Source organism: Molothrus aeneus, chromosome 4 (genome assembly GCF_037042795.1).
Source record: "Molothrus aeneus isolate 106 chromosome 4, BPBGC_Maene_1.0, whole genome shotgun sequence".
Lineage (NCBI taxonomy): Eukaryota > Metazoa > Chordata > Aves > Passeriformes > Icteridae > Molothrus > Molothrus aeneus.
The window spans coordinates 26,294,634-26,320,759 of record NC_089649.1 but is presented as its reverse complement, the minus strand read 5'-3'; the positions used below and the strand labels follow the sequence as shown (position 1 = coordinate 26,320,759).

The following is a 26,126-nucleotide window of genomic DNA, read 5'->3' as shown; positions in this document are numbered from 1 at the left end:
TCGATGAATTATTCTGCATGAATTACAACATATCACATCAACTGCTGTCATGGAGAGGTCTGATCTTGCATTCCTGATCATTGTATTGATATGTCTGTCTGGGAGGCTCTGAAGTATATCTTGATACTGTTCAGTATGATTGTGACAGGCATTTCTGCGTTCTAAGGACATACAGGTCCTGAAAAGAAAAATCTCTGTCCATCCTACCTTTTGCCAACAGCCAGGCATTGGTAATCCATCAGGACCCTGTTTCAAGGGGAGTAAAAGGATGAAAAAAAAAAAAGAGTATAAGTAAGTTTGACAGGATAGATAGCTAATCAACATCTGTTAGAACAGCTGAAGCAGCTTTGACTTTCTATCTAAGAAGTAGATCCCAGTTAACTTATTTCCTCTCTTATTCCCAAAGTGAAGGAAAAGCCAAAGGCAGGAAAGTTTACACTGTAAATACATACATGCACTTCTCTGCCATAAAGATTTGGGTTTTTTTCTAGATCATTAGAACTTCATCAGTTTCTTATTGCTACTAGAGCACAGGTTACATGTTATTTTAAATATAATCTGTTTTATTCACAATAATCTGTATCTGAATGTACAAGATCAGTGAGAAAAAAAATACTATGACTTTTAGCTGGAGAGTATTATGTTTTATGGGCCCCTCGTTCAAAGGTCACCCTGTGATAAGACAGCAGGACTCAAATGGGAGTAGGATCTTTTCTTTTCACTTTTATTATCAGTTTTTGAATGAAGCAGCCAAATCCTGAGGCCTGCACATACCTTGAGTGCCACGGTGGAAGAAAACATCAGCAGTGGGAGCAGGGCAGCACAGCACCACTGATTATTTCAGTGCTTAGACAATATGGCCATCTAATTTCTTCTCATGTTAGTAAGAGTCACTCCTTTTCTTGTATCATTTCTACCTTCATGTTTCTCCATGCATCCAGTAAGACCAGGGCCAGCTTTTGACCAGAGTCATACTGGTTTTCATGGATCTAATTCTGATTTACATGGCTGCCCAGGGTTTATTTAGGGAGTTATATGCTCAGAATTAGGAGCACATACAATGTAACTAGACTATGCATAAGCAGAAAAAAAATCAGGCCTTCAGATTTATTAGAATTTAGAATACCAATACTTAATGTTAACCTACATGTGAAGATAATGGTTAATATGCATTTTTGAATATACTTGCATGTGGTCTGGTGTGAATTACTTGCTGCCTAAACAAGAGACAGTGCTGCATGCTAAACAGCTTATTCTAGCAATTATCCACAAACAGATTATTTTTGATCCATCAACGATTGTTAGTGAATCTTCAGATATAGATGATAATACAGAGACAGAGAAACATTTTTAAATTCCAAAAGCATGCTTGATTATCCCCAACAAAATATGAGATATGGTTACCATTAATTGGAAGCAAACAACATGGACTATGGAATAATCTTAATGGACTATGTATTTAATTAAAAAGCAATTGACTTCAAATAGAAGTGCTATGGTCAAAATAAAACCTACTTAAATTTAACATTCATCTCAGAGAACCGTGCTTAACCACCAAACGATATCAGAACATGCAGATTGAATTTTACTGTGAACAATTAAAAAGAAAATCCTCCTTGTATCTTTAAGAAATGTGTATGTACTATTCATTTGGAGTTTTCTTTCTTAAATGGAAAAGAGTTCCAACTTACTTTACTACTAAATAAAAATCATTGTTGCCAGATTGGTACAAGGGAGAGGGTCAAGAAGTAGCATTTTAGTATAGGTGGGAACTTGAATTCATGCTATCATAGGGTGGGGAGTGTTGTGTGTATTCCAGGAGGGTAAGTTCCAGGGGTAAGACCATTAAATTGAGGACGTTAAATAACAAAGACAATGAGGGTTTGGGCTGCAGACCGTTATATTCTTACAAACATCAGGTAAGCTTTTTATTTCCAGATGTGTTTGAATACTCTGATGAACAGGCCAGACACCACAAACATCACTTGTGGATGGTCTGGAAGCCAAGCTCCAGCTTGGCTTACTGGAAACCTTGATTTTTAGAAATGGTATTTACATCCCTCTGTTTGTGACTCTCATTTTGGCTAAATTGTGAAAACATGCCCCTAAGATGGCAAGGATTTGGGAGGAAGGCCAGGGTGCAGAGTAGCTATGGGACAGACCAGGGTGTGGAACTGAGCCAGTGCAGACAGAAGTCATCAGACTTGATTAGAGATGAACACTGTGCTAGATTTCTACAATTTTGGGTTCAGGGTGAGTGAGGCAATGGGTATTGTGCAAGGAAAGTAACAAACCAATGATTCTCAGCGAAAATGTAGGAAGGGCACAAACTTATAAATTACCAGGTGATGTGGGAGCAAATTGCTGAGAGTTAGGCTTAAGGTGGCAACAAAAACTTGTGTTCTCTCACTGCAGTTATGATCACTTGAAGCAGCTGGTTTGTTCATGCACATGCACGTGTTACATGAAAAATGTAAAGTCATCTCAGAAAAACATTACTTTACATTGAGAATGGTTGACTACAAACAAAGGAACTGCATGCAGGGCTGGTAGGAAAGAGAAATACTGTACCAATTGGCAAGGGGCATCCAGCCCATCCAGGCCAGGCTGGCCTGGCTCCCCTTTTTCCCCCTTAATTCCACGGAATCCCTGTTTGTAAAGATTAACTTGCAATGTTACTGTCAAAGAAATGCCTTCAGTATTGACTTAAATGGAGTGAACAAAAAACAACAGGGAGGCAAGAGGAACAAGCTGAATGCTTATGATTTAAACCTGTGGAGTATTGATTCTGGCACATTCCAAATTTGGCCCTTTCCAATGTATTTTGCAGAAAAAATGAAAAAAGATAACCCCAAAAACCCCCACTATCAAAACCCCACAAACATAGCCTGAAGTTAAGTCTGGTGCTTTAACCCCAATTAAGAGGTTTACAAACAAAGTCTGCTCCAGAATTTACACTTGAGATGAAACTGTGTTAACAAAGGGCAACAGGTTACACAGGAGCTGGTGCTTGTTCCTCTCCCCTCATCTCTTATTCCATCAGTTTACAGCAGGATTACTGATCTTCCAAGACACAAACGAGACGTACCAATGGGCAAGGTGCATCTAATCCAGGAGCACCCTGTTCTCCTTTCTCCCCTTTAGGCCCTTTTTTGCCTTTCTTTCCCTTTTCCCCCTGTGGATACAATGGTTTGGATAAAACAAGTTTCATTCTTTTGAAAAAAAAAAATAAGGAAAGATTGGGTTTAAAGTTTGGGTTTTTGTTTTTAAGCCAATGGAGAGCTGAAAGGACACTTACCACTGTGTTCAGGTTTGGATGGTGCATTATGTGGAAAAATAAATTATATGATCACAAGCAAGAACTGCAATCAGTCTCTATTAGTTTGTGGTGGTATTTCATATCAGTATTAAGAATGTTTTGAAACCTAGAACAGGGCTTGATATCATTGATTTCTTGGGACAGAGGCAAATCTGCAAATCCCCCCAATCTGCAGTCCAAAATAAGAGGTCTCCTATTTTGATAAGTGATAGCACTGAAGGGTACATGCTCACTAAGCTGAACTTGTCAGCTTCCCAGAGGATTTGCCACTAGTCAGAAGTAAGTTTGGGAGAGCAGAATCCATCAGCAGAATGTTTTGATAAAAGACCTGTGGCACAGATGCTTCACAGGGATGACTGACTCAATTCCATCAGCTTCCAGGGTGTCACATCAAGGGTGAACCTGGCCAGGAGCATCCTTTACTAACTGACCCTCTGCACTCTGGTAAGAGTTTGGAACAAATCCTGGTCTCTGTGGTGTCCATAGAAACCCATGGACATAGCTGAGGGTGCACTGCTGTCACTCCAAATACAACACCACCATTTCAAACCCTGTTACAGGAATCAAAACACTCCAACTGCTTGATGGAGAGGTGCTATGACACTTCCAACAATTTCATATTGTCTTGGTATCATAAAGTAACCAGAAGGGGTAATTAGAGTATTTATTTAAGCATTTCAACATTCAAACATTCTGTCTGCTGCAGGCAATGATTCATCTATTTGTTTTACAAAAATTCAATCCTTTCACACTGAGTTTTCTTTTTAGATGTGAAATTTCCAATGCTTTCATTCTCAGGGCAATTAGTTGATTCCCCTCAAAAAACCTACCTGCAAAGATGACCTCACCTTCAAGCAGTGTAAGAGGTTTAGAGAGTTCATTTTATAATTGATTTCACACCAGTTGATCACAATGGTAAATGAGTTTCAGGTTGCTCTCAATTTCACAAAAATCAAAAAGGCATCACTTAAAAAAATAACAAATTGGACTAGGATTGTAAAAAATGGGATAGGAAGGATGAGTAAATCAGGATATCACAAAGAAGTGGGAAAATAGTCATAGGAAAATTAGTATAACATTGGAGAACCAGCAAGTGAGGTTGTGGCTATTGGGAGGATTTAATTTGTGAGGAAAAGGGTAAAAAAGACAGAGGAATTGTAAGGAATGAGGGTAGAAGGAGAAAGAAGGAATGCCCCTTTGGAAAGACAGACGGATTTTGGTGAAGCATATTAAATAGACATTTAACTTGTTCCACACCAGTACAGAAAGGCTTAATCCACTAACAAGAGAGAAACATAATTTTATACTTAAAAAAACTTTATATAAATAATATTTTAAAAAGGATGGAAAGCACATTCATCATTTCATATAACAGCATACTTGACACATTCAAATAAAACAAAATGTTCCATTGACAAAACATACTGCATTCATGTCACGATAGAAGCAAAGTTACTTGTCTATCTTTTCTGTGTGCCAAAAAGTCACAGGATAATATTTGGAAAAACAGCAACTGAAACATTGCCAGTCCTTACCAAATGATAAGACTGTGATGTAAAAAAATCCTCACAAGACAAGAACAATAAATTGGCTACATTTCCATATTAAACCTACAAAGATGACAATGTAGCAGAGAAACCAAACAGCTTAGGGTCAAATTCTGTGCTATTTGTGCTCAATGTAGGACCAATATATTTGCAATGAGTGTATGCAAGCACAAAGTATGGACATACTCCAAAAAGGATTCTGAGAATGAAAAGTACAGTTTGGTTTCTGACTATGCTTAAATTTTTTTTGATTTTTTGTTTTTTTAACTTTTTGTTTTACAAGCCAGCAGGTAACTATTTTCAACTTCCAGTTTTGCAGGCAGATCTATGATCTTACTCAAAACAATGCAACAGTTACCTGTATAGAAAAATTCTGAATTTCCTGGGTACTTTACTATTTTTTCCATCGACTGAGTACCTTCTTTTTAATCTTTGATCTTTACTCCTTATCCTGAACTATAGAAACTCACAGGAGTTATGGGGATTCTACATGTGATGAGGATAAAAAAAAATTCCTTTCTGTCCTTCCTCAGTGCCCAGAGAAATAAAAAATTGTGGCACTTCTGCAACACCATTATGGTTGGAACAATCTGCAATCCTCATACGCACAGATTTTCATCAATGCAGAGTGCAGGGGAAAAGGATAATGCCTCTTCATCCCCTGTTCAGACACACCATACTCCTCTGTCAAATACATAACACAGTCACAACTGTGCATCTGGGACCAGGGGCCACTTTCCTCCCTTCCCCACAACACAATCTCTAACTTTGGTTAAAGCTTATTAGTTTCTGAAAGAATTTTTTTTTTCTATTCATACAACTTGAAAATACAAACCTTTTTTGGGATGAGTGCTCCTGGACTATAATTTTATATGAGTAATTACAGCTAGAACACTTTAAAAAATATTTTTACAGCCATGTTAAGAAGACATATTGCAGACACTGACTTGCTTTCACAGTAGCAGAACTACTGATGGGCTAAAATACAGATCAGCAAACTTAAGAAGTAAAGATTTATTCCCTGCATGTCTATGAAAAAAGTGTCATTGGTTCTCTTTAGAATGTTCAGAAAGATATGTATTTTTGCAGTGCAATTTAAGTTTCTTAACTAGAAACTCACTAATCTCAATTTGTGTCATGTCAGACCAATAGCCAATATTGTAGAAAAAATATTTCTTTAAATATTAATAAATATTTAGAAACCAAGAACTCATAAGCTAGATTGTCAAATTGTTTATTTGTTATTACAAAAATGGTTTATCTGTTGAAATGGGTGCTGTGACACCAATTTGGTCATAGATAATTAGTAATTTACATAAGGAAAACCTTATGTAGAACACAGAAGACTTGTTATAATGAGAACTTGGATTTATTGCACTACTTTGCATCTTTTGAAAGTCAGTTTCTACTTGGAAAAGAAACTATTGATGCAGCTCAAGTAATTTTGATGAAATGTTTGCTTACATGATATAAATATTCCCTAATTTCTGGGAAAAATTAGTTTAAACTGTGCAGTGGAAGTGTCTTCCACAGAGGTCTCAGCTATATCTTCCCTGACTTTTCACTGGGAAAGGCCTTCCTTTGCCTCCTAGGTTTCCTTAAAAACTCTGGGAATTTTTAAGGCAGGCATTCCATCTCCATTTCTGCCCTACATACTTCCTTTCAATCCTCTTTCTGAAAGTCCACACAAAAGCATGTTTTTTAAACATGTAACAGACTTGCTAACTACTTTATCCCATGCATTTTCCTCAGGAGACAGGGTTTGCCTTTTCATGAATTTTTAAGGGGATGGTGGATCAGAGTTCTTAGGAGATATGTTTTGCAGTCCAAGAGAACAAGTCTCCACAGGCAGCCTAAATCACAACTGAACTCCAAAAAGGGTGTAGCTGTGCCACACACCATTCCCACATAAAATTCCCTCACTCCCTTGCAGCTGGAAGTCCCACGTTTGACTTATCTAGTCAGTCCCTGGGAATCAAGTCTAATATCCAAAAAGTAGCACACTGGACTCTGGAACATTAAAACATTCTTACATCCTGAGTACTGAACCTCATCTGTTCCATTTTCACGTTATATTTGTATAAGCAAACAATTTACCAGCTTTCCATCTTTTCTTCCAGGAATCTTCTGGAGCTCTGGTGGCTATCTGCTCTAGCTGTACATGGAAACACAGACTCAAAGTTTGGCTGAAAGGGAGTTCTGGAGGTTGCCTAAGATCCCCATTGTGATCAGGATGATTCCTGACCCTAGGTCAGCTCAGACCAGCCCAGGGTCTGCAGTGCTCCTTGGGCAGGGGTCCAGCCCCCTCTCTGGACTCCCTGTCCCAGTGCTGTGCTGTCCTCCTTGTGAACAATTGCTCAGAACCTCTCAGGAGCACCTTGTGGTCCTGTGTTTCCCCATTTGCAATTACCCAGAAGAGTTTTGCTCTATCATTTTTTATCTCCCCTTTTGAGTAGTTTGGCTAAGCCAGTCCCCCTCCTCCAGCCTCTGCCACCAGTTGTGTTTGCCCCAGACCCCTGCCAGCTTGGTAACCTTCTCACTCTCCAATTTTTTCTTGAACTGTGAGGCTCAAAAGACTATCTGCAGTATTCAAGCAACCTCACTGGAACTGATTAGAGAGGCATAATTACTTATTTTTATCTTCTGGACACAACTCTTTGAATGTATCCCAGGGTGAGAACACACTGTTAAGCTCACTCAATTTGGCACCAGCTGTAACTCCCACTTAGCACAAAGAGCATTTTGACCATCACCTCTCTGAGCTGTCTGTTATCAGTTGCACCTTTAGACTGACAGCTGCTCTCCAGGAGAAAAGCTGTTCACTGGTGGCAGACAGACCTGTACTCTGGCAGCAAGCAAGGGCTCACCATTCATTGTGATTACTCTGCCAGGTCAAACACTGCCTTTATAACATTCATGGAGCACCTGCTTAAACAACTGCTGTTCTGCAAAATCAGTACCATATCAGTGATCTCTGAGCTCAAAAGAAAGAGCAACATAGCAAGGGACAAAGGGAAGGATGAATTTCATCATACCCTTTTCAATGCATTCTTGGGAAGTGTTTTGTCTAACCAGATTAAGACATGGAGATGAACTCTAACACTCATGGTGACTTTTTAGCCCTGCTTCTTGTTTAGGACACCATAATGAGAAATTAATCCAGCCTAACCCTGCATATGTCAGCTTGACAAGAACATTGGTCTGAGCAAGAAAAATCATCCGTTGCATGTATGGACTTTTACATTAAGTGGCTTGGTGTGAGTTCTAATTCAGCAATTTTAGCAGCTGGGCTTTGTGCTGGATAGAAATGGAAGAGATTTGCTCATGAAGTTTCTCTACACATACATTAAATCCTGCATTGCTTTTTACTAAACAGATTTCCAAGTCACTGTATCTGGACACTTAAAAAGAAGTCAGCTGTTTCTGTTAACTTCACTGTCTAGTTGGTTTACCAGAATGGTAGAATATATGATTCAATTTAAATCCACAAGTATCACAAAGTCCTTAACTACAAATAAAACATTATCAAAAATAAAAATTCAGACAGTTCTTGTCTTAGACATTTGGTGTGGAACAGGTAGCATGTACAGGCATGCTACACCAGGATCAACCATTAGTGTGCAAATACTGCCAGGGAACAGAGCTGAGCTCTTCAGTATAAAATCACTACCACAACAACTAGTGTCTGCATTAAATATTTCAGGACTTTCAACAAGTGCAGGATGGATTGGAGAAAAGAAGCCTAAAAAAATAAAGGCTGTGCTTTGGGACACGTTGGTATTTCTAGTCCTATACACACTTTTTGTGGTTTTTCATGATTTTGCTCTAGTGTGTATCTGTGACTTGCCTTTTGGCACACAGTAAAAACAAAGGTAAGTTTTAATGGGACAATTTATAGTGCAAAGGCAGCAGAAGTGATTAGCTGAGGAATCAAGCAACAGTTATCAACACTATGGTCACCTTTTCTCCCTTTTCTCCTATATCACCCTTTTCTCCTCGAGGACCAGGGAAACCCTATAAAAACAAAGTGGACAAAGATAGGTTGACTTTTATTAACATGCAGATTAGGTTCTCAAATACTCCTGGAAAACCTAAAAAGATGATTTCACTACATGCTCTGTACATATATTATGTGTGGACACATGCACGGACACAAGAGCATGTGAAACAAGTAAGCCACAGAGGTTGGTAAAGACATTTTGGCAGCTACAGAAAGAAATCATACCACTCAAACTAGCAATCATCCATGCTGCATCCAAACTAGCAATCATCCATGCTACACAGCTTATGTGCATTCTTAAAAAGACTCCTCCACCTTAGGGATTTCAGTGTAGGACTACAGAAGAGGACTTTCACTAAGTCTTTTTAGCATGCAAAGGAAAGAGCCTATGTTTTGAAACATATCCCTTACAGGCTATGAAATTATTCTCTTTAATTAGAATAAATTTAGTTAACCAAGTGCTAAGTGAGCCCTGTTCTTCTACAAATGAGTCATCTGAATATTTTCTTAGTAAGCATTTTTTCAGCCTACTGACATCGAAAGGACCAAGTACTGGTATTGCTGAGCACCACTATCTGGGGGTGTCTGTCGATAAGGGCTGTACATTGCACAATCTTTGTCCTCTTTAGCGCAGAGAAAGAGCAAACACAGCACTCAGCACACCCTCTGCAGGTCCTGCATGCACGCTAAAGGGCAGCAAAGGTGTTGTGCTCCACAAGGGATTCTTGGCAGACTCTTACCAACCCCTGAGGGTGCCCTGGTCACACACATTACTTACATCGAGGCCAGGCTCGCCGTCTTTGCCCTGCCAAAGAACCACAGGAACTGCATTAGCTTCCCTCAGACAAGGACACTGCTGCCCATGCTTAACATTTCCAGGAACTGATAACCTGGCTGCAAAATTTTGCTTGACTGTAAAATTTTGTTTGCAGGCAGATTCCAAGAGCAAGCAAAAAATACAAAACCAGCTAAAAACCTATAAAATTTTATTTTTAGTTCATAGGAATGGGAAACAGAAATAGGATTTTTTAAAAAAAATTAACTCATAAAGGTGACCCTCACATAAAAATGCGTGGCAAGCTAATTTAACACTCCATGGAGCCTGAAAACTGTCCCCAGCCACTGACTCCTGATCCAATTAAATGGATCCAATTAAACCACAGGTCTGTATTCCAGCTTAAATTAATTAATCAAACGAATTAGACTGGAGAGGGTATGGAGACACTAAAAGTCTCCTGGAAAGGCTGGTTGTGCCTGGCCAAGCACATTTACATGACTTTCCTTGCGTCAAAGTACGGAACAGACTTGTGTATATGTACACACCTGACCCAGTCATTAGCAGTGTAAACAGGGAAAGTCAACTGATTTTATTGGGGATATTGTTGTCAGGCCAAGGGAAGTTCTCCCTCATATTTTAGAAATGGATAACATAATTAAAATTATTGATTTAAAACAAATAATTTCACCTATGAGTGAGCAACAATGAAATTCTCACATAACTTCTGAGTAGATGGCACAGAAATGAAAACAAAACAGGTCTCTGAAGCAATAAACAAAACAAAAACATAATGGCGAAGAAACCTTGCAGAATGGAAATCCAAGCAGCAAAATGACATGAAGAAATTCTCAGCTTTCCACAGTTCCTGGACTCCTGGCACTCTAACATTGTCCCCAGGCAGCTGATGGCCAAAGGCTGCTGAACCAGGAGCACCTGCATTCTGCATCTCCTCTCTCTTGCTGGTTCATGTCAGGTCTGGTTTTTTATGTGCATGGGTAGAAACCCAAGAGTGTGACACAGAACACTGACCTTGCATTGTCAGGGTTTATTATCAATCTCTGCCTTTTCCAACTAATTCTACTGCTAGGTGAAAATCAGCCATAAAGCACACAAAGTTTAATCAGGGAGGGATGAAAAAGTGCAGTGTGTACAAACTCTGTGCAACTTACAGGCAAGCCATATGGTCCTCTGGGTCCAGGGTCACCTACAGCTCCCTTCTCACCCTAAGAAAAGATTACAGAACAAGCAAACAAAAACATTGGCTATCTTAGAAATTATCTCTGCCAAGTGCTTTAGGTTAAAGTTTATGCATTCCTAAGTATTTTAAGTGAAAAATATCCAAGCTCATTTATTTTCATTAAATGTTTAAGGGAGAAAGAGAAGGTGTGTATTGCCATTCTTTCTAGGAAGAATGACTTTTTAGGCATATGATATCACATTCATTTCTAAATACATTAGTAGCTGAAAATATGCTTCAACTGAACACGCACCAGTGTCAAGTTTAAGCTTCTGACAGCTTAATGTTGCTCCCAGTAAAAATCCAAAGTTGTAATGAAAACTGAGGATATACAGCATCAAGCTGTATATACACACAGCAGCTGAGATGCAACAGAGTGACAGGCAAAAATAATGTGTCAGTCAAAGCTTGATTTAAGTAGGCAATGCTATTAACAGTGACATTGTGAAGATTATCCTATGCACTGTGCTGTGTTGCTAAATCCTCTACTGGATTCTAGATAAGTGATGTAAATACCCTGGTTCATTAAAATCAAAACAACTGTAATGATATGCAAGACAAACAAGTACAGAGATTTCTCCAGAAGTCTGATCTCATTCTGCACTAAAATCCATGGAAAAATTACCAGTTTCCAGAGGGGTGCTGCCAAAGTCATTTTGCAAGCTTAATACAGGGTAAACTTTTCCAAACGGAATGGAATTTCAAGGTGATGAATTTCAGGCTGACAGTAATAATCACCTTTGCTCTCTAATTTTTCTTTATCAAGATTGATATGAAGTTAAGCTTCCCAAACCAGCCAGGACTAGCCTGTATAACTGCAAGCACAGGTCCCTGTGAGCTTGGTAGGGAGTCAGGGCTGGGAAGAAGGTGAGGAAAGCAGTCTTATTTCAGACTGTTCTTTCTTCTGAATGAAATCCAACAGAAAAGCATTTCTCTCTGGAGAGAACTAAACGGCTCGAAATGTTGATGTTGAAATGGAAGAAGAAAATCCTGACCACCTCTAGTTTTCAAAGCTCCTACTCTGGATTTGTCATGCAGGGTGACTTGGATCCCTTTGTCACCCCCTTTGGTGAGCACACCCTAACACAGGGCTTCCTGCAAGGCTCTTGGTGTGCACAGGGGCTGTGGCTCATCCTGGCATTTGCTGCACTTATGCTCATGAGACAATTCTCTGTACAGCACCCTCTGGGTTATTTACTACTTACTATTACTTCATTAATGACTCTATCATTAAAAGCACAAGACAGAGATGTAGATGTGTACCTAATTAATAGTGGTGATTACTGGCACAGCCAAGCACTTGGCACAGCTCTGAAAATGGGCTGCTATGTCTAAATTTCATTGACTGAATTATACAAAAAGGCAGGCACCAGCACCAACGGGACCTTAACCTGTGGTTGAATAATCCCAGCAATAAGGAGTTTGTCAGAGTAACTGACATTTGATCTGTTTTAAATACTTTATATTTTTACTTAGGTGGGCACTTGCTTTAGTCTAGAGGTAATGAGATGTGCAATGTTAGGTCTTTTTTTTCTGGATTCTGCTACTCTCCTGCTAATTTCTGAGCAGCTTTTGGGCTGGATGCCTTGGCAGGACAATAGGAGGTATTGGGAACTAACATCTGATTTTCAAAACAATAAATCCCTTGCAGCTTTAAGGCTTTCTGCTAAGAAGAAACTAATGTGCTGACCTATGTAGGTAAGAGCTACAGAAATCTTTGATCAGGACTTGAAATATGTCAAGACCAGTTAAGCATCTTTTTTTTTTTTTTAATCTTCAACAGCAAGATGACTGTACAAAGTCTTCTCAAGATAGGCTTGTAACATTGCTAAACATATGGCAGACATAAAAATACTGAATGTATCAGTCTAGGAAATAATCACATCTGTTATGTAAGAATATATTTGGAGAACTGTATCTCAGAATTTTTTGTGCCCAATACAAAGCACATGCTGAAACATGTTTGGAATATCAGATGAGGTCCTGAATGTTCATGGATTATATGAGATTAATGGACTGTCATGAGTATACTGCCCTCAACCATCACAATTTCCTTCAGGGCAGCAGATATTAGCAACCTTCAAGATTTTGTTTTAAATTTATTTGTGAGACAATCCATCAGTGTCCAAAGAATAGAAACCATAATGTATGTTTTTGCCTATTTCACTTCAGTTTCCTGAATCATGGACAAATATGAGTTACAATTTGAATGAATAAAGCTGAATAATCTGTGTCTCAATTAGGATAGACAGGGAGATTTCATAACATTGTTATGGTGAGAAATATTTTAACCAAATTAAAGAGAATGCACTTTAGCTACTAGTACTAACTGTGTGTAATGATGACAGTGCTGCACAGGCTACACATCTAAAAGCTAAAATCAAGTTCAAAACCAGGCCTTTGTCACCAATGAAAAAAAAAAAAAAAGAAAATGTTTATTTCCAGCTCTCAGATTCCTTTAGCTGGTCAAGAAGCTGGATATACATCATGCCTGTCATCACCCTTCAGGCTTACATGTCCCCTTTCATCAGTATTAGCTGAAGATGTCTGTTTTCCAGTGTTCTCTACTTTCACTCAAGACAGTATATAAGTGAAAATAATAGGTACACAGTTAGATTCAGAGGCCTATTATGACCTACTCCTCCATTTAATAAAGATGGTCTCAGTAAAATCTCTCTAAGCACTTGGTAAAATGTAATTCCAATAGCTGAAAATTAGTAAGAATTAATAGACACTGTCTTCATAAATGGTATTTCACATTATTTATTGCTATTAATAATAATTCTAATTATTATTAGTATTATAATTATTATTAATATTATTAGAATATGAATATTATTATTAATATTCTAATCATTAATAATTAGAATTATTATTAATTCTACTAAAAAACGCATAAAACCACATTATAGTGTCATGATTTTCTTATTCTACCTTGTTACTGTCTAAATAGACTTTGTATAAAAATGATCTGACATTTTCTGTTTTAATAGATAATTGAAAATCAACAACCCACCCTAATTTGCACAACAGTTTGCTCTACCTCAGAGTAGTAATTGAGCATCACCTCGAATGCAGCCTGTGCAACAATGAATTCATGATTATTCTGTTAAACAGCTCCAATGCCCTCCCAGATTTATACTGGCCCAAGATTTTTCTTATCAATACAGACAAAATAGGGCCCTATCCAGTGACAGTGAACACTGGCCCTACACACTGTTTTTAATTAAAAAGTAAAGTCTGAAATCTGCAGACTAAAACATTTCCCTCCTGCTTTCACATAAACAAGTTCAACAGTTGCGAATGCAAGTTGTAAAACAGCATTAAAAATACATGATTTGTTATTTAAATAATGAGACATATATCAACACTGTGCACCTGTTACATAACTGTGCTACAAACCACTCCTCCCAAATGGTATTGAATAATTAAATTAACAATTACAGCAACAAGCCTCCTGGTTGCCTGCTTGGGAAAAACCCTTCCATCTGTCTTGTGAACTTCCTCCCATTCATTTAGCTCCACAGAAAATGGTGGGTGTGTAGGAATTTTCTGCACACCTTGGTCTCTCTATTTTTGTGAAGTTCTCCCTCTTTGCTTATGCAATTACTGATTTACATCACAATTCCTATCCCCTTTTCAGCTACTGCCTCTCAACAGCTACAGTGGGGCTTATTCCAGATCCAGCTGTATGACTTCTTATGACCTTGAATACCCTCACAAGAAAAAAACATTAGTAGCTGTCTTCCACAGACAAAAAGAATATTTTATATTATATTTAATTGTCAAAGACATTTCAACTTGTAGTACATTGTATACTTCTACATGTGTATCTCATCTAAATTTTTTACTTAAGTTTAGAGGATATTCAACTATCTTTGCACAGAGTTGAGAGAAGATATATATTGTCCTAATTGAAGGAAAAAAAATTAATTGAATCAGTAATTCCCTAGAAAAACAAAAAATACTCAAGTTCTTCAGGCACTTAACTAGCCTTAAGAGGTAACTGCAGCCCACTGTACAGTTTAATTTGGACTGTGCTGCATGTTTTGTATCTATCCCTCAATACACTGCTCTGTAAAAATGAATCTTACCTTTCTCAGATGAAGCTAACTGGACCTCTGCCACATGGCTGTGTCCCTTTTACAGCTAGTCTGAAGCTGATTTAGCACAGTGTTTTGTTAAAGCTGTTTGTTTTGTTGTTTTGTTTGAGGAAGTCAAAGAGACAAAGTTGTGGACTGGTAACTCCTCAGAGGTTTTAGGATATCATCTTCTGGTTTGTTGTAAAAATTGATGGTTGTATTGTTAATGGTGACAGGATTATAGTTAAAGATTAGAGTTCTTATCCTATTTCCACTGGAGAAAATTTACTGTGAATATTTCAAAATTAAATAGCAGGACTCCTATCTTCTAAGCTTAAAAAAAAAAAAGAAAAGCTTAAATTTTACAGAGGCTGGAGATATTTTTCCCAGATAAAAACATATAAGTGAATAGAGGAGAGAAATACTCCTTTTTTTTTTTTTGTCATTGCATTCTTATATAATCAGATCACACTATCTCCTTTTGTACCAGCTTGTTCTCAATTTGCACAACATAATGAAGCCAATGAAAATCATGTTCTGTTTGTGACACTGTGAACTAGAAAGTCCAGCCAATTTCTTACTGATTAGTCATTTCAAAATACAAACTCCCCTGTAGTTAATGAGTTACAATGTCAATCTCAAACAGATAAATGTGTGTGTGAGTAGAGCACATATCCAGTTCTGGGCTGCTCCTCTACAGGTGAGATACTGTTCTGTTCTGTAACATCTAGGCACACTATGTGTCCCCATGTGACATTTTTCCACTGAGGCAGTCCCTTTGCAGGGAGGAGCACATGGAAGATATACTTACTCTCTCTCCTTTGGGACCTGCAGGGCCATGGGGACCAACTGGGCCATCTATGCCCTACAAAAAGGAACAAGGATGGTAAGAGAGAGGTCTTGTTCTTAACAACTCTTTTGTTTTAATAACTGGCTTGTACACAAGAACTAACATGGAATCAGTCTTCACTGGTTGAAAATTTGGATTTAATTGTGATGCAACCTATTTGGCTTTCAAAACTCCACCTATAACCTCTCCTGTTCCAAGGCAGAGCGTTCTACTGGCGTTACTACATCCATGGAAGCAATCAGAACTAGAAAGATCTTAAACTGATTGGAAGAAGATGGAAGGGTCAAAAAAAAGATTTTAATTATTGTTTTATTTTTAAAATCGATTTTTATTTAAATTGAAATGTCTACCTGTAAGATGGACTTAGCTATTGCAGGGATCAGTGAGAATCTTACTTCCAAGATATAACTCTTTCACTGCATAGATTTCTTTATCATTCAAGAAAGCAAAAGATTTAACATCTCTGATGTGTAACATAGCAACGTGTGTAGATGAACCCTGGCACATCTGCATCTTCTTCACTGATTCCATATTAGCACTGAACAGCTCTGTTCTCCTCCAAGCTAAATCTCTAACCTTACTCAGGAAGCCCAGCAACCCAACCAAGGCAGTTGTCCAACCAAAAATCAAAGCTAACCTGCCTTTTTAAGGTTCAGAGCTCCTTCTACAGAGAATTACATTTTCTTTCCCACACACATTGCCCTAAGAACCTGCTTGAAGCCCCCTCCTCAGCAGCATGGAAAATGCCTGCAGCATTGGGCCTTCCTTCCTGTGTGCAGAGAGGAGCTTGGCTGGCAGAGCCCTGGGAAGCACAGGGACTGGGTCACAAAGGGGGACACAAAGACAAGGGACTCACCCGGGCTCCTGGCTTCCCGTCTAAGCCAGATGCTCCCTGTGTGGTGAGGTGGAAGCATGGATGATGGGCACGACACGAATGACAAGAAGGTGAGATTAGTAAGTGGTGCTGATGAATAAACACAATTCAAACGTACAGTACACGCTGTGACAGGGTTCTGGAGTGGGTACCACATTACTACAGCATGTTAGTTAAAAATTCACATGAAACACCAAGAGCCTGACTCTGCTCTCACTTCAGTGTAACATCACCGACCCACCCCTGCCCTCACATGAAGCATATTAGAGCAGAATATTGTCAGGCTGTAGGAGCGCTACAAACACCAGATGTTAGGGTGTTTTTGAGCCTGAACACACAAATATTTACTTTGTCATTTACCCGCATGCTTTCTGATTTGTAAATAGCGACAATACTGAATAGTATACACAAAGGAAGAAAAATGTGTGTTAACTGCGATAGGAAATATTTAAGTGCAAGAATACTGCATTATGCAGCCAACAAAGTCTGGATCCTGACCACAATGGGCTCATTCATTTCCAAGGGCCCGAGAGACAATCACATTTCCTGTTTTCCCGCTACGCTCCCAGGCACGGGCTGCGGTGAGCGATGTGCCTGAGCATCCCTGGGGCCGGGGGGACCCCTCGTGGGCTCCGTGCGAATAACAACACAGCAGCGGCCGGGGACACGGGGCACAGCGCCACGCGGGACAACGGGAATCGGCCGGGGAACACCTCCCTCCTCAAAATGCCAACCAAACCGACCCTCAAACAAACCCCAAATCTCCAGCCAATTCAATAAAACGAGACGGTTTTCGGAACGTCAAGCTCTAGGACTTCACTCCTGAAAATGACATTTAGAAGTAGCAAGCAGGAGCAAGACAAGATCTGTGTAAATTTGAAAAACGTAGTAGCAATTTTTGTTCTGAAGTCTCTTCTACCTTAAAGCCATCTCCAGAACATATGCTCAGGCCTCCAAAGCTCACTCTTTACAGAGATGTAACTGTCAATGTGAAAATGAGTTTTATTTTTGTCAAAATAAATTAAAATCAAAATTCTCAGTGATGCTGACCTTGTCCATAGGTCCTGCACATAATTCTTGAAAATATTAATCAGAGAGGTTTGTGCTCCTTTGGGTCAGCTAAGTCTTTTTTCCCCATTTTACTGTTAACAATGTCATCTCTGGGAGCAATCCTCATACAATAACAACAGCAAACAGGAAAAATTAACTCTTTTTCTGAGAAAAAAAATAAAGCTGCCTTTTCAGCATGCTTTCAAACACATAAAGTATTTTCTACTTTATCAACCTAAATTTTAAGAACTCTGATGTCTCCATATTTTTAAGGTTCTTCACTTGTAAGACAAAATTCATGCCAAACACTCAGAATGGCAAATTTCTAAAGAACAAGGCAAAAATAAGAATCCAGGGGGAAAAAAAAACCCCTAAAAAAATGCAACTAAATTCCCTAAATCAGTTTTTAGTTTTCGTCAATTAGACTCTCAATTTGAACTGCAGAAGTGCAATAAGAGGAAGAATAACTGAGGAAATGGGGGAAAGGGAAGACTCCTTTTTAATGGAAACACCATAGAACACTTGAATAACAACACCATGACTAATGCAATGGGGGTGATGACATCCTTGTGACACTGAACACTCTCAACTGACACACAACAACAACAACAGCAACAAAAAAAAAACCTGACAGCACTGGGTTTTACAGGACATTACTTGGGATGATAGCACAGATTTGGGACAAAACAAAACAAGACTGATGCTCTGCTCCAACATGGTATATTCTGTGTATGCTATTGAGTAAATCAGAGTTGTTCATGAGGAGAAGAAAGAGATGTTTGTGATTTGCACTGAAATTGAATAGTTGGGGTTTTTTTACTTACTGGAAGACCAAGGGGCCCTCTGTCACCCTTTTGACCTGGTTCACCCTTCAATCCTTTAAGACCATTTAACCCTGGTTCACCCTAAACGTAAAAGTATAAATGCCAAATTTTTGGTGCTATAATGGGTGTTTAAGCTGGGATAGAAGAAGCCAGTCTCAGAAGTAGCTGCAAATTCCAGTTTGAAACAAATTCAACCTTCTCAGCTTACTGGCAATTTACATACTGATTTAATAGTGGGCAAAAGTACCTGGGAGGTGTCTGCTCGAGATTTAAATTCTGTGTAAAAAAAACTACAGGAAACTTATGGGTAACAGACTTTTTTAATATTTTCCTAATAATTATCACTACAGTTAGATGGTTTGAATTAAGCATGAGTTTCAGGGGGTTTTGGAAATTCTTCAAATCCCATAAACCACCCTATGCAGATAATTCAAACTGAAAGAAAATGTTCATAAAAGTAAGCCTCAAAACTTTAAGTTTCTACAGTGAGATCCCCTGAAAAGTACATTTGGAAGGAAGCAATACTTTTCCTTATAGTAAACTGGAATTTGCAGCAAAATCTTACATAAGGATATTTTAAACCTTTAAGCATACATAATAAACAGTAACAAGTTAAAAGAAACAGTACAGGTTACACAATGCCAAGCCATTTGGGAGGTCCACAGTTTCTGTGTTCATACAGAGAAATTTTAACAATGTAAGAAATGGCACTTGTTGTGATTATTAAATTATGCACAGGCTATTACACTAAACATCACTAAAATGACAATACTGGGCTGAGAGTTGCCAATAAATCATTCTCTCATAATGAAAAACTGCATCAGCACGAGGGCTGCTCAGTCAAAGAGAGTATTGACCACACCTGCTTCTTTTGGGAAACAGAAATACATGGGTATTTCATCCGGACTGCTCCCCATGGCCTCATTGCTAGATTTCCCTTTGATGTATTATGTTACCTTATATTATATTCATATTTAAAAAAAAATCTCAGTAGAACCCAGTCTGCTCCTTTAAGTAACTCCAGACATCATCTGCCTGCTTTGCACCCTAAGTAGCCATTTCTTCATTCTTATTCTATTTGACTTGATGTGACTTTCAGACCAGTAGCACTGGAAAGGCTGAAGTTTTGGAAACAGACCTGAGAAATCCCACAAAAGCCTGAGTCTCAGGCCAAAAGCCTGAGGTAAAGCAGGGCTGGTGCTAAAATGGAACACACTTGATTTCAAAAAATGATTTATGACTTAGGTTTCTTGAGCCAAGGTAACACAGTCTCATAAGGGGTCAAACCCGTGATTTTCTGTCTTGCTGCTTTAAAAACCCAAAATAAATCCCCAAAACTGAAAAAAAAACCCACACTCTTTCCTCCTCTTCCTTACTTTTTGAGAAAGGTGTGATTAGAGACCCATAGTGATTTAAATGATCATGTCTGACAAGACCACTGGTCTTAATGAATACAGTGTCATGCTGAATTTTAGCTTAAAGCATAAATTAAAATATTCCAACTCTGCCAAAATGCACTTCTGCTCTCCTGAGCTGTTCTGATGGGCTAGGAGAGTCCCTAAAGAATATCTATGCTATGGAAGATGTTCAAATTGTATTGCAGACCTGTCTGATCATGAATCTAGTTTGGAAAACACAAAAATGCACACATCAGTTTGTGATGAACCAGCATAGCATGTGAAGGAACTGGTCAGCAAAATCCCTGTCACCTAACAAAGGCCATGGAGACTGAAAGAAGCAGGAGATACAAGAGAGCATAAATGAAGTCAAGTTTATCTGACTTCATTTCCCAAGCCTGTAACATGCTTCTGTATTCCAAAGTAATTCCAAGGGCAATGGTAGCTTGCCCATAAACAGGAAGGCAAATAATTTAGTGCCACTTTCCTCATATTCATACAAAAAATGGACACAGCTGATGCTGAGGAGAAATACTACTCAGAAACAATCCCAGTCAATTTAAAAAGCTTTTAAGCTGCTAATATGAAAATCTGCTTTAAGGTTTAAGAATATCAGAAATGTTTATTAAATGAGGTATGACAAAACACAGCTCCATGCATTCAAGAGCAAAACATGACACTTTACAGGCATAAAGAGCTCATCTATTCAAGACAGCTATTAACTTACCTTCGGGCCAGGCAGTCCATGAGGTCCCTGAAAATAAAAGTAACATTTTTCATTAAGAAAATACACCACAATTTTTTGGACTTTTTGCTTTGTAGGGATACAAATTACCCCTGTATTTCTTTACTCTCAAAAGAAATGCAGCTGTCAATAAAGCAACAGTAAACACCTGATTCTGAGGAGGAACCAGACCACTAGCATGTTAACAATAACAGAAATGTGCAATTTGTTTCTCCATCTCCAAAGAATTTCAGGACATGCAACAAAGATTTACACATTAGATCCTCTCTTCAATGGCTACATATTCTGATAACACTTTTAGTAAGCAGGCAATAAAGTGGCAAGAGGGCATAGACCATTTCTAGCCCCTCTGTTCCTCCCAAGCTTACCATGGGGCCTGGAGGACCATGTGGCCCTGGTGGTCCAGGTGGTCCTATCATCTACAGATAAAAAACAATGGTATTAAATCATGCAGAGCACAGAACTCCCACAGAAATACCAGAAGTCAGGCTGACCCTTGTTGGCAAGCACTTACAAAAACAGCTATGCAACAGTGAACATTGACAGCGCATCTAGACAGGGCTTTAGGAATGGGAATTATTTTGATTTGAAAGACAGGGTACCCAAAGTGCAGATCTGCCTGTGCCATATGGCAGTGTGCCTGCCTCCAGATTCTTATTCCTAGGGTCTATGATACACTTGAAGACACTATAGGGGAAAAGTAATAAATCCCTGTAAAACAAACAATACTGAGACGGGATACTTGAACTTTTAATATTTTATGGTATGTGCTCTGTAGATCTCTCTTGTACTACTTATTCTACAGAGCTAGAAGGTGATGATGTGTTATTTTATTCCCCCTCAACACTGAGGACTGGAAAAGATACTAAATTCAAGCTGGGCTTTGGAGTAATTTCAAAATTGCCCTTTGTCTTTCCTTTTATTTCTTTTAGCTCACTTCCACCAAAAAAATCTCTGAGGTCATTGAAATAGGTAATCAGGTTGCTCAGCATTTAGTGCATGCATATTCTGCACTGTTTTTCCATGTTCCTAACAAATCCATGGAAAGAATTTCATGATGATATATCCAGTTTAATATCCCCTCTCTTCCTGGACCTACTCCCAATGGGTTGCTGCCCTAACCTGCAGAGTGGCAGCAGGATGCTAATTCAGGTCTCCAGACTCATGCACTGCTGTAGCAGCTGTTGGTAGCAGCAACAAGGAGCACTTTGAAATGTAAGACACACTCCACCACCTGTGAAATCTCCTGAAAACTGTAAGTCTTCCTTCAAGTGAAAGCAAGCTGAACAGGATGAATGAATTAGTGAATTAATTTCTAACAAACGAATCTTCTCCTCATAGTAAGAAAGTCACAGATGTGGGGTGCCTCCTGTGTCCTGTAATGGCACAGGGCAGCCTCTTTGACTTTTCAGAGCTATGGCTTCTGTCACCATAACCTCTGCTCTGAGGTCTCTCTTCTTACTGTGCTCTGATAATGAAAGTCACCCACACCAGAAAGGCATTATGTAGCAGTTTGTTTGGGCTTTTGCATTTGTTTGTTTGTTTTTAATGCCTTTACAATGCTTTGAAAAAAGAATCAGGAGAATGTCTGGTCTCATACAACTAGCTCACTACCCTAGGTCACACACCTGAAGTCAGTCTAGTCTGGTTCTCACTGGACTATCTGAGATTCCCAGAGTATAAGGTGTTGAGAGAGAGATTATGGTTTGTTTGGGTTTTTTTCCTTTCTTCCCCATTTATCTTTTGATTCGTTACAGAGCCAGAAGGCTTTGACTGAAGCGGGCAGGACTTGTTCATAGTCAGAGAACAGAGCAGAACATGAATTATATATTTAAAATTTCTTAAACTGCATTTAGCTCTATGACCAGAAGTCTGTTTAGTCTCAGAAAGATCAGTCATGAATATCAAGTATTGCTCAGAATCAGAAGCTGGAGAGCCACTGCTGGACTCCTGTGTTCATTGCAATGCCACACTAAGACTTACTGAAGGACCTTGGGCACCAGGCAAACCAACGTCTCCTTTTTCACCTTTCATGCCATTGGCTCCCTAAAAATCATTACAAAACAGCATTTATAAACAGCTTTAATCTTACTAGCAACCAATCTAGAAATGATAATATTTATTGGCAAATAATTATCTTTGTAAAAAAGAATAACACAGCACACATGTAAAGGAAATCCTTTAAAAAATTCTGGCAGTATTTAAAAATAATTTTAAACTAATATAAACATATGCTTTTATATCAATAGCTATCATATGTGGCACGATATTTATGACAATTCCTTAAACTGGCATTCCATTAATGATATTGTACTATGGATACAATTTTGAAATTATTTCTATTTTTGCTGAGAAATTTCATGTGTATGTATATAAATCTATACATACATATATATACACACAAAATAGAAGAATGCATCCCATGCATTTTTTCTCTCTCCTCAACTAAAGTCACCTAAAATTTCCATTCTAATCATAGCTCCTTTCTCCTTGTCCAAGTTGTCCTATATATTACAAGAGAGGTATAACTTTGGTCAGCCTGCCAACTAATCTCTTTCTTCCTGACACAGTAATTTTGTTTCACTGTAAGTGGAATGAAAAGTTCTGACAATCTTACACCTCCTCCTAGATTTGCTGTGAAACAATCTCAGAGTTTTCTCCCCAGTGCTTTCTGTCCCATTTGTAATTTATCAGCACTGTTGGAAATTCCTGATAATGGAAGAGAGAAAAAAATAAGATACTTTTTGCTAAAATTAATTAATTAACTTTTCATACTCACTGGTAGGCCAGGCAGTCCAATTCCTCCCTTTTCTCCAGGCATTCCAGGATCACCTGTGTCTCCTTTTGAGCCCTTAGGACCCTAAAATATGGACTTATTCAGCAAGTCAAGTAAAAAACTAGAGACCTCAACAGAATTCTAGCTTTGATCCTAACAAGGAAAGTCATGTGCATGTTATATCTTTGCTAGTAGAATGCAGAAAGGCAGACACTATTAGGCCACGAAGTATGCAGCAGCACTATAATGATCTTTATTAAGCATTATAATCATAATACTTAGATTATGAAAACTAAGTTACAACCTGGAACCATGGAAATAATCTCTTAAAACAGCCTATAGTTGCCCACATGTTCTTCACTATATGATTTACACAAAATGTACCTGCTCTCCATCAACTCCTGGAGCTCCTGGGGATCCTGGTTCACCCTGCAAGAGATAAGACAGAACTGGATTATCCCAGAGGATAATAGAGGAAAGAGCCAGAGAAATTCCCATAATTAAAACAACAAAGCTAGAGAATATTCTGTCAAAAGCATATATTTGTTATCTATATTAAATAAACAGCCCACCTGATTATGACTATATACAAACTTTCCGTGGTATAAAGGCCAGACAAAGTGCAAAAAAGAAAAGAAAAAGAAGACAAAATCCAAGGAGTGAAAGGACCCCAATCCAATGGAAACTCTGCCTGCTACCAGAATAAATACAGACTCGTGCCTCCCGATTTATGGAAGGTACAGAGAGACTTCATGTTGCTTTTCCCTATTATAAATCACCCAGTGAAGGAGCTCACATTTATCACATTGTCTTATGACCAGTTCCTGGGTACCATTCTCCAAGGGAGCAAGTTATGGTGATGGATGGAGTCAATGACATTAGAAACAAGCTCCTGTGATGCTGAATTCTGCTTTACATTGTAGATTTTGAATGAGAACACTCACCTATAAAAAGGAACACAACTTCTTCCACACTCCAGCTTCTCTGTTTTACTACATACTCCATGTTGCAGAATTGCTGGGCAGATGATAATGCAAAAAGCAATTTCTGCACACTCAACTGTATACTCTACTATCAATTTTCACACAGAATGAACCTTGTTTCTCACAATTTCTCAAAACAACGTACATGTGTATTGTGATGTATTTCCATATGAAATACTGGATAAAGTCTAAAATTGACATGTCTAGTATTGTTATTGAAAATGCACATATTTGCTCTTGAAATAGCATAGAGACACTGGAAGAAGATGCAGTATCTAGTATTTAAGAAATAGGAGAAACAGCTCAACTAGTTTAAAAGCATTTAGGGAGAGTCCACAAACTTCAACACTTCTTCTTTGAGTATAGGGCAATTTATTATTTATATTTTATAGAAGAGTGCAGCATATGGTACTCATTGTCTCTGTGTGGGCTGCTCACTAACCCTTCTGTACTGCTTCTAAGCACCAGCCAGGTGGAATTGGCAGGCTTGGGTTTCCAGCCAGGCTCCTGCCCACATGTGCACACTGTAATTTTTACTGACATTAGACAATACTGCACTTATTTGGGTGGGTGCCCCGTGACAGAAAAGCTGCATTCACATGCACTCACATGGTGGCCAGTGGTCTGGCACACAGTTTTGCCCACCTCACTCCCACTCAGCCAGAAATGAGGCATGGGAGCCACTATCTGGTTGTGTGGCTGTTTTGCAAAGCCCTTGGGAGCAACCTCAGTGCCAATCCCTGAGTGAGATGCTTCTACACTCTTTCAGTACTAATTAATTTTGCTGGTCCTTAGTTAGTCATCTCTGTGTGGCAACTAAACAAGGCAGCTATTCTGGAAAGCTACATCTCAAGAATCTGGGATATGAAGTTGGAAACATGCCATATTTGTTAGATTTACAGTTAAACAACTGTGCTGGAAAGCTCCATCTACCTGTACACATACATCATTTAAAAAAACCCAGAAAATACTCCACCCTTAGGATATAATGATTAAAGTAAGGAAGATCACCTTTGACCCTTGCAGCCCTTGGGGTCCTGGTGGTCCTGGTGGTCCCTAAACAGAAACACACAAACTTCTCAGCTTTTAAATAAACTCCTGAAGAACATGTCATGTAAGCACAGGGTGAATGTTAATACAGCTACTGTAACAAAATGGGTTAGATTTTTAACACAAGGGAAACCAAGACTAGTTATGAACAAGTTGTTAACCTATGACAGCTCTCAACAACCACAACACTACCACAAAAAACAGTGTTAAAATAACAGTAAAAAACTCATATTTTATAATAAAGTCCTCTGCTCCTATTGATGAAATGGCACTGCTTCCCCTAATGGAAGGGAGACCAAAACCCAGTCATATTTGCCAGCCCTCACTGCCCGATCCAAAACAATCTGAGACCACGAGAAATCCCCAACCAGTTGTAAAGAGGATTCTGCTGAAAGATGCTAAGTGCATCTAGGGATACTCAGTGCTTCATGAAATTTCCATGGAATAAACTGTAACCATTTCTTTCATTTCTACCTCAGGCTGTGGACACAGTGTCATGTATCAAACACTGGTCTGGATGGTGCATAGTGGGGATGCTTCAAAAAAACCCCACAACAACATTTAAAAATCCCCTGCATTAACACAAGAAAGGGAAAATACGACTAACAGCAATC

The 26,126-nt window shown here is 38.7% G+C and overlaps 1 protein-coding gene across 1 annotated transcript in view; it reads right to left on the bottom strand.

The window, feature by feature from the left end:
• COL25A1 (collagen type XXV alpha 1 chain) overlaps nt 1-26,126 on the bottom strand; it is a 298,323-nt gene that overhangs the window by 6,370 nt on the left and 265,827 nt on the right. Inside the window, exons 25-36 of the mRNA XM_066548131.1 lie at nt 25,474-25,518; nt 23,864-23,908; nt 23,483-23,563; nt 22,687-22,749; nt 21,072-21,122; nt 20,686-20,712; nt 15,775-15,828; nt 10,814-10,867; nt 9,645-9,671; nt 8,827-8,880; nt 2,572-2,649; nt 208-246 (exon numbers count right to left, since the gene is read on the bottom strand). Coding sequence (XP_066404228.1) covers nt 208-246; nt 2,572-2,649; nt 8,827-8,880; nt 9,645-9,671; nt 10,814-10,867; nt 15,775-15,828; nt 20,686-20,712; nt 21,072-21,122; nt 22,687-22,749; nt 23,483-23,563; nt 23,864-23,908; nt 25,474-25,518 — 618 coding nt within the window. The remainder of the gene's footprint in view (nt 1-207; nt 247-2,571; nt 2,650-8,826; nt 8,881-9,644; nt 9,672-10,813; nt 10,868-15,774; nt 15,829-20,685; nt 20,713-21,071; nt 21,123-22,686; nt 22,750-23,482; nt 23,564-23,863; nt 23,909-25,473; nt 25,519-26,126) is intronic.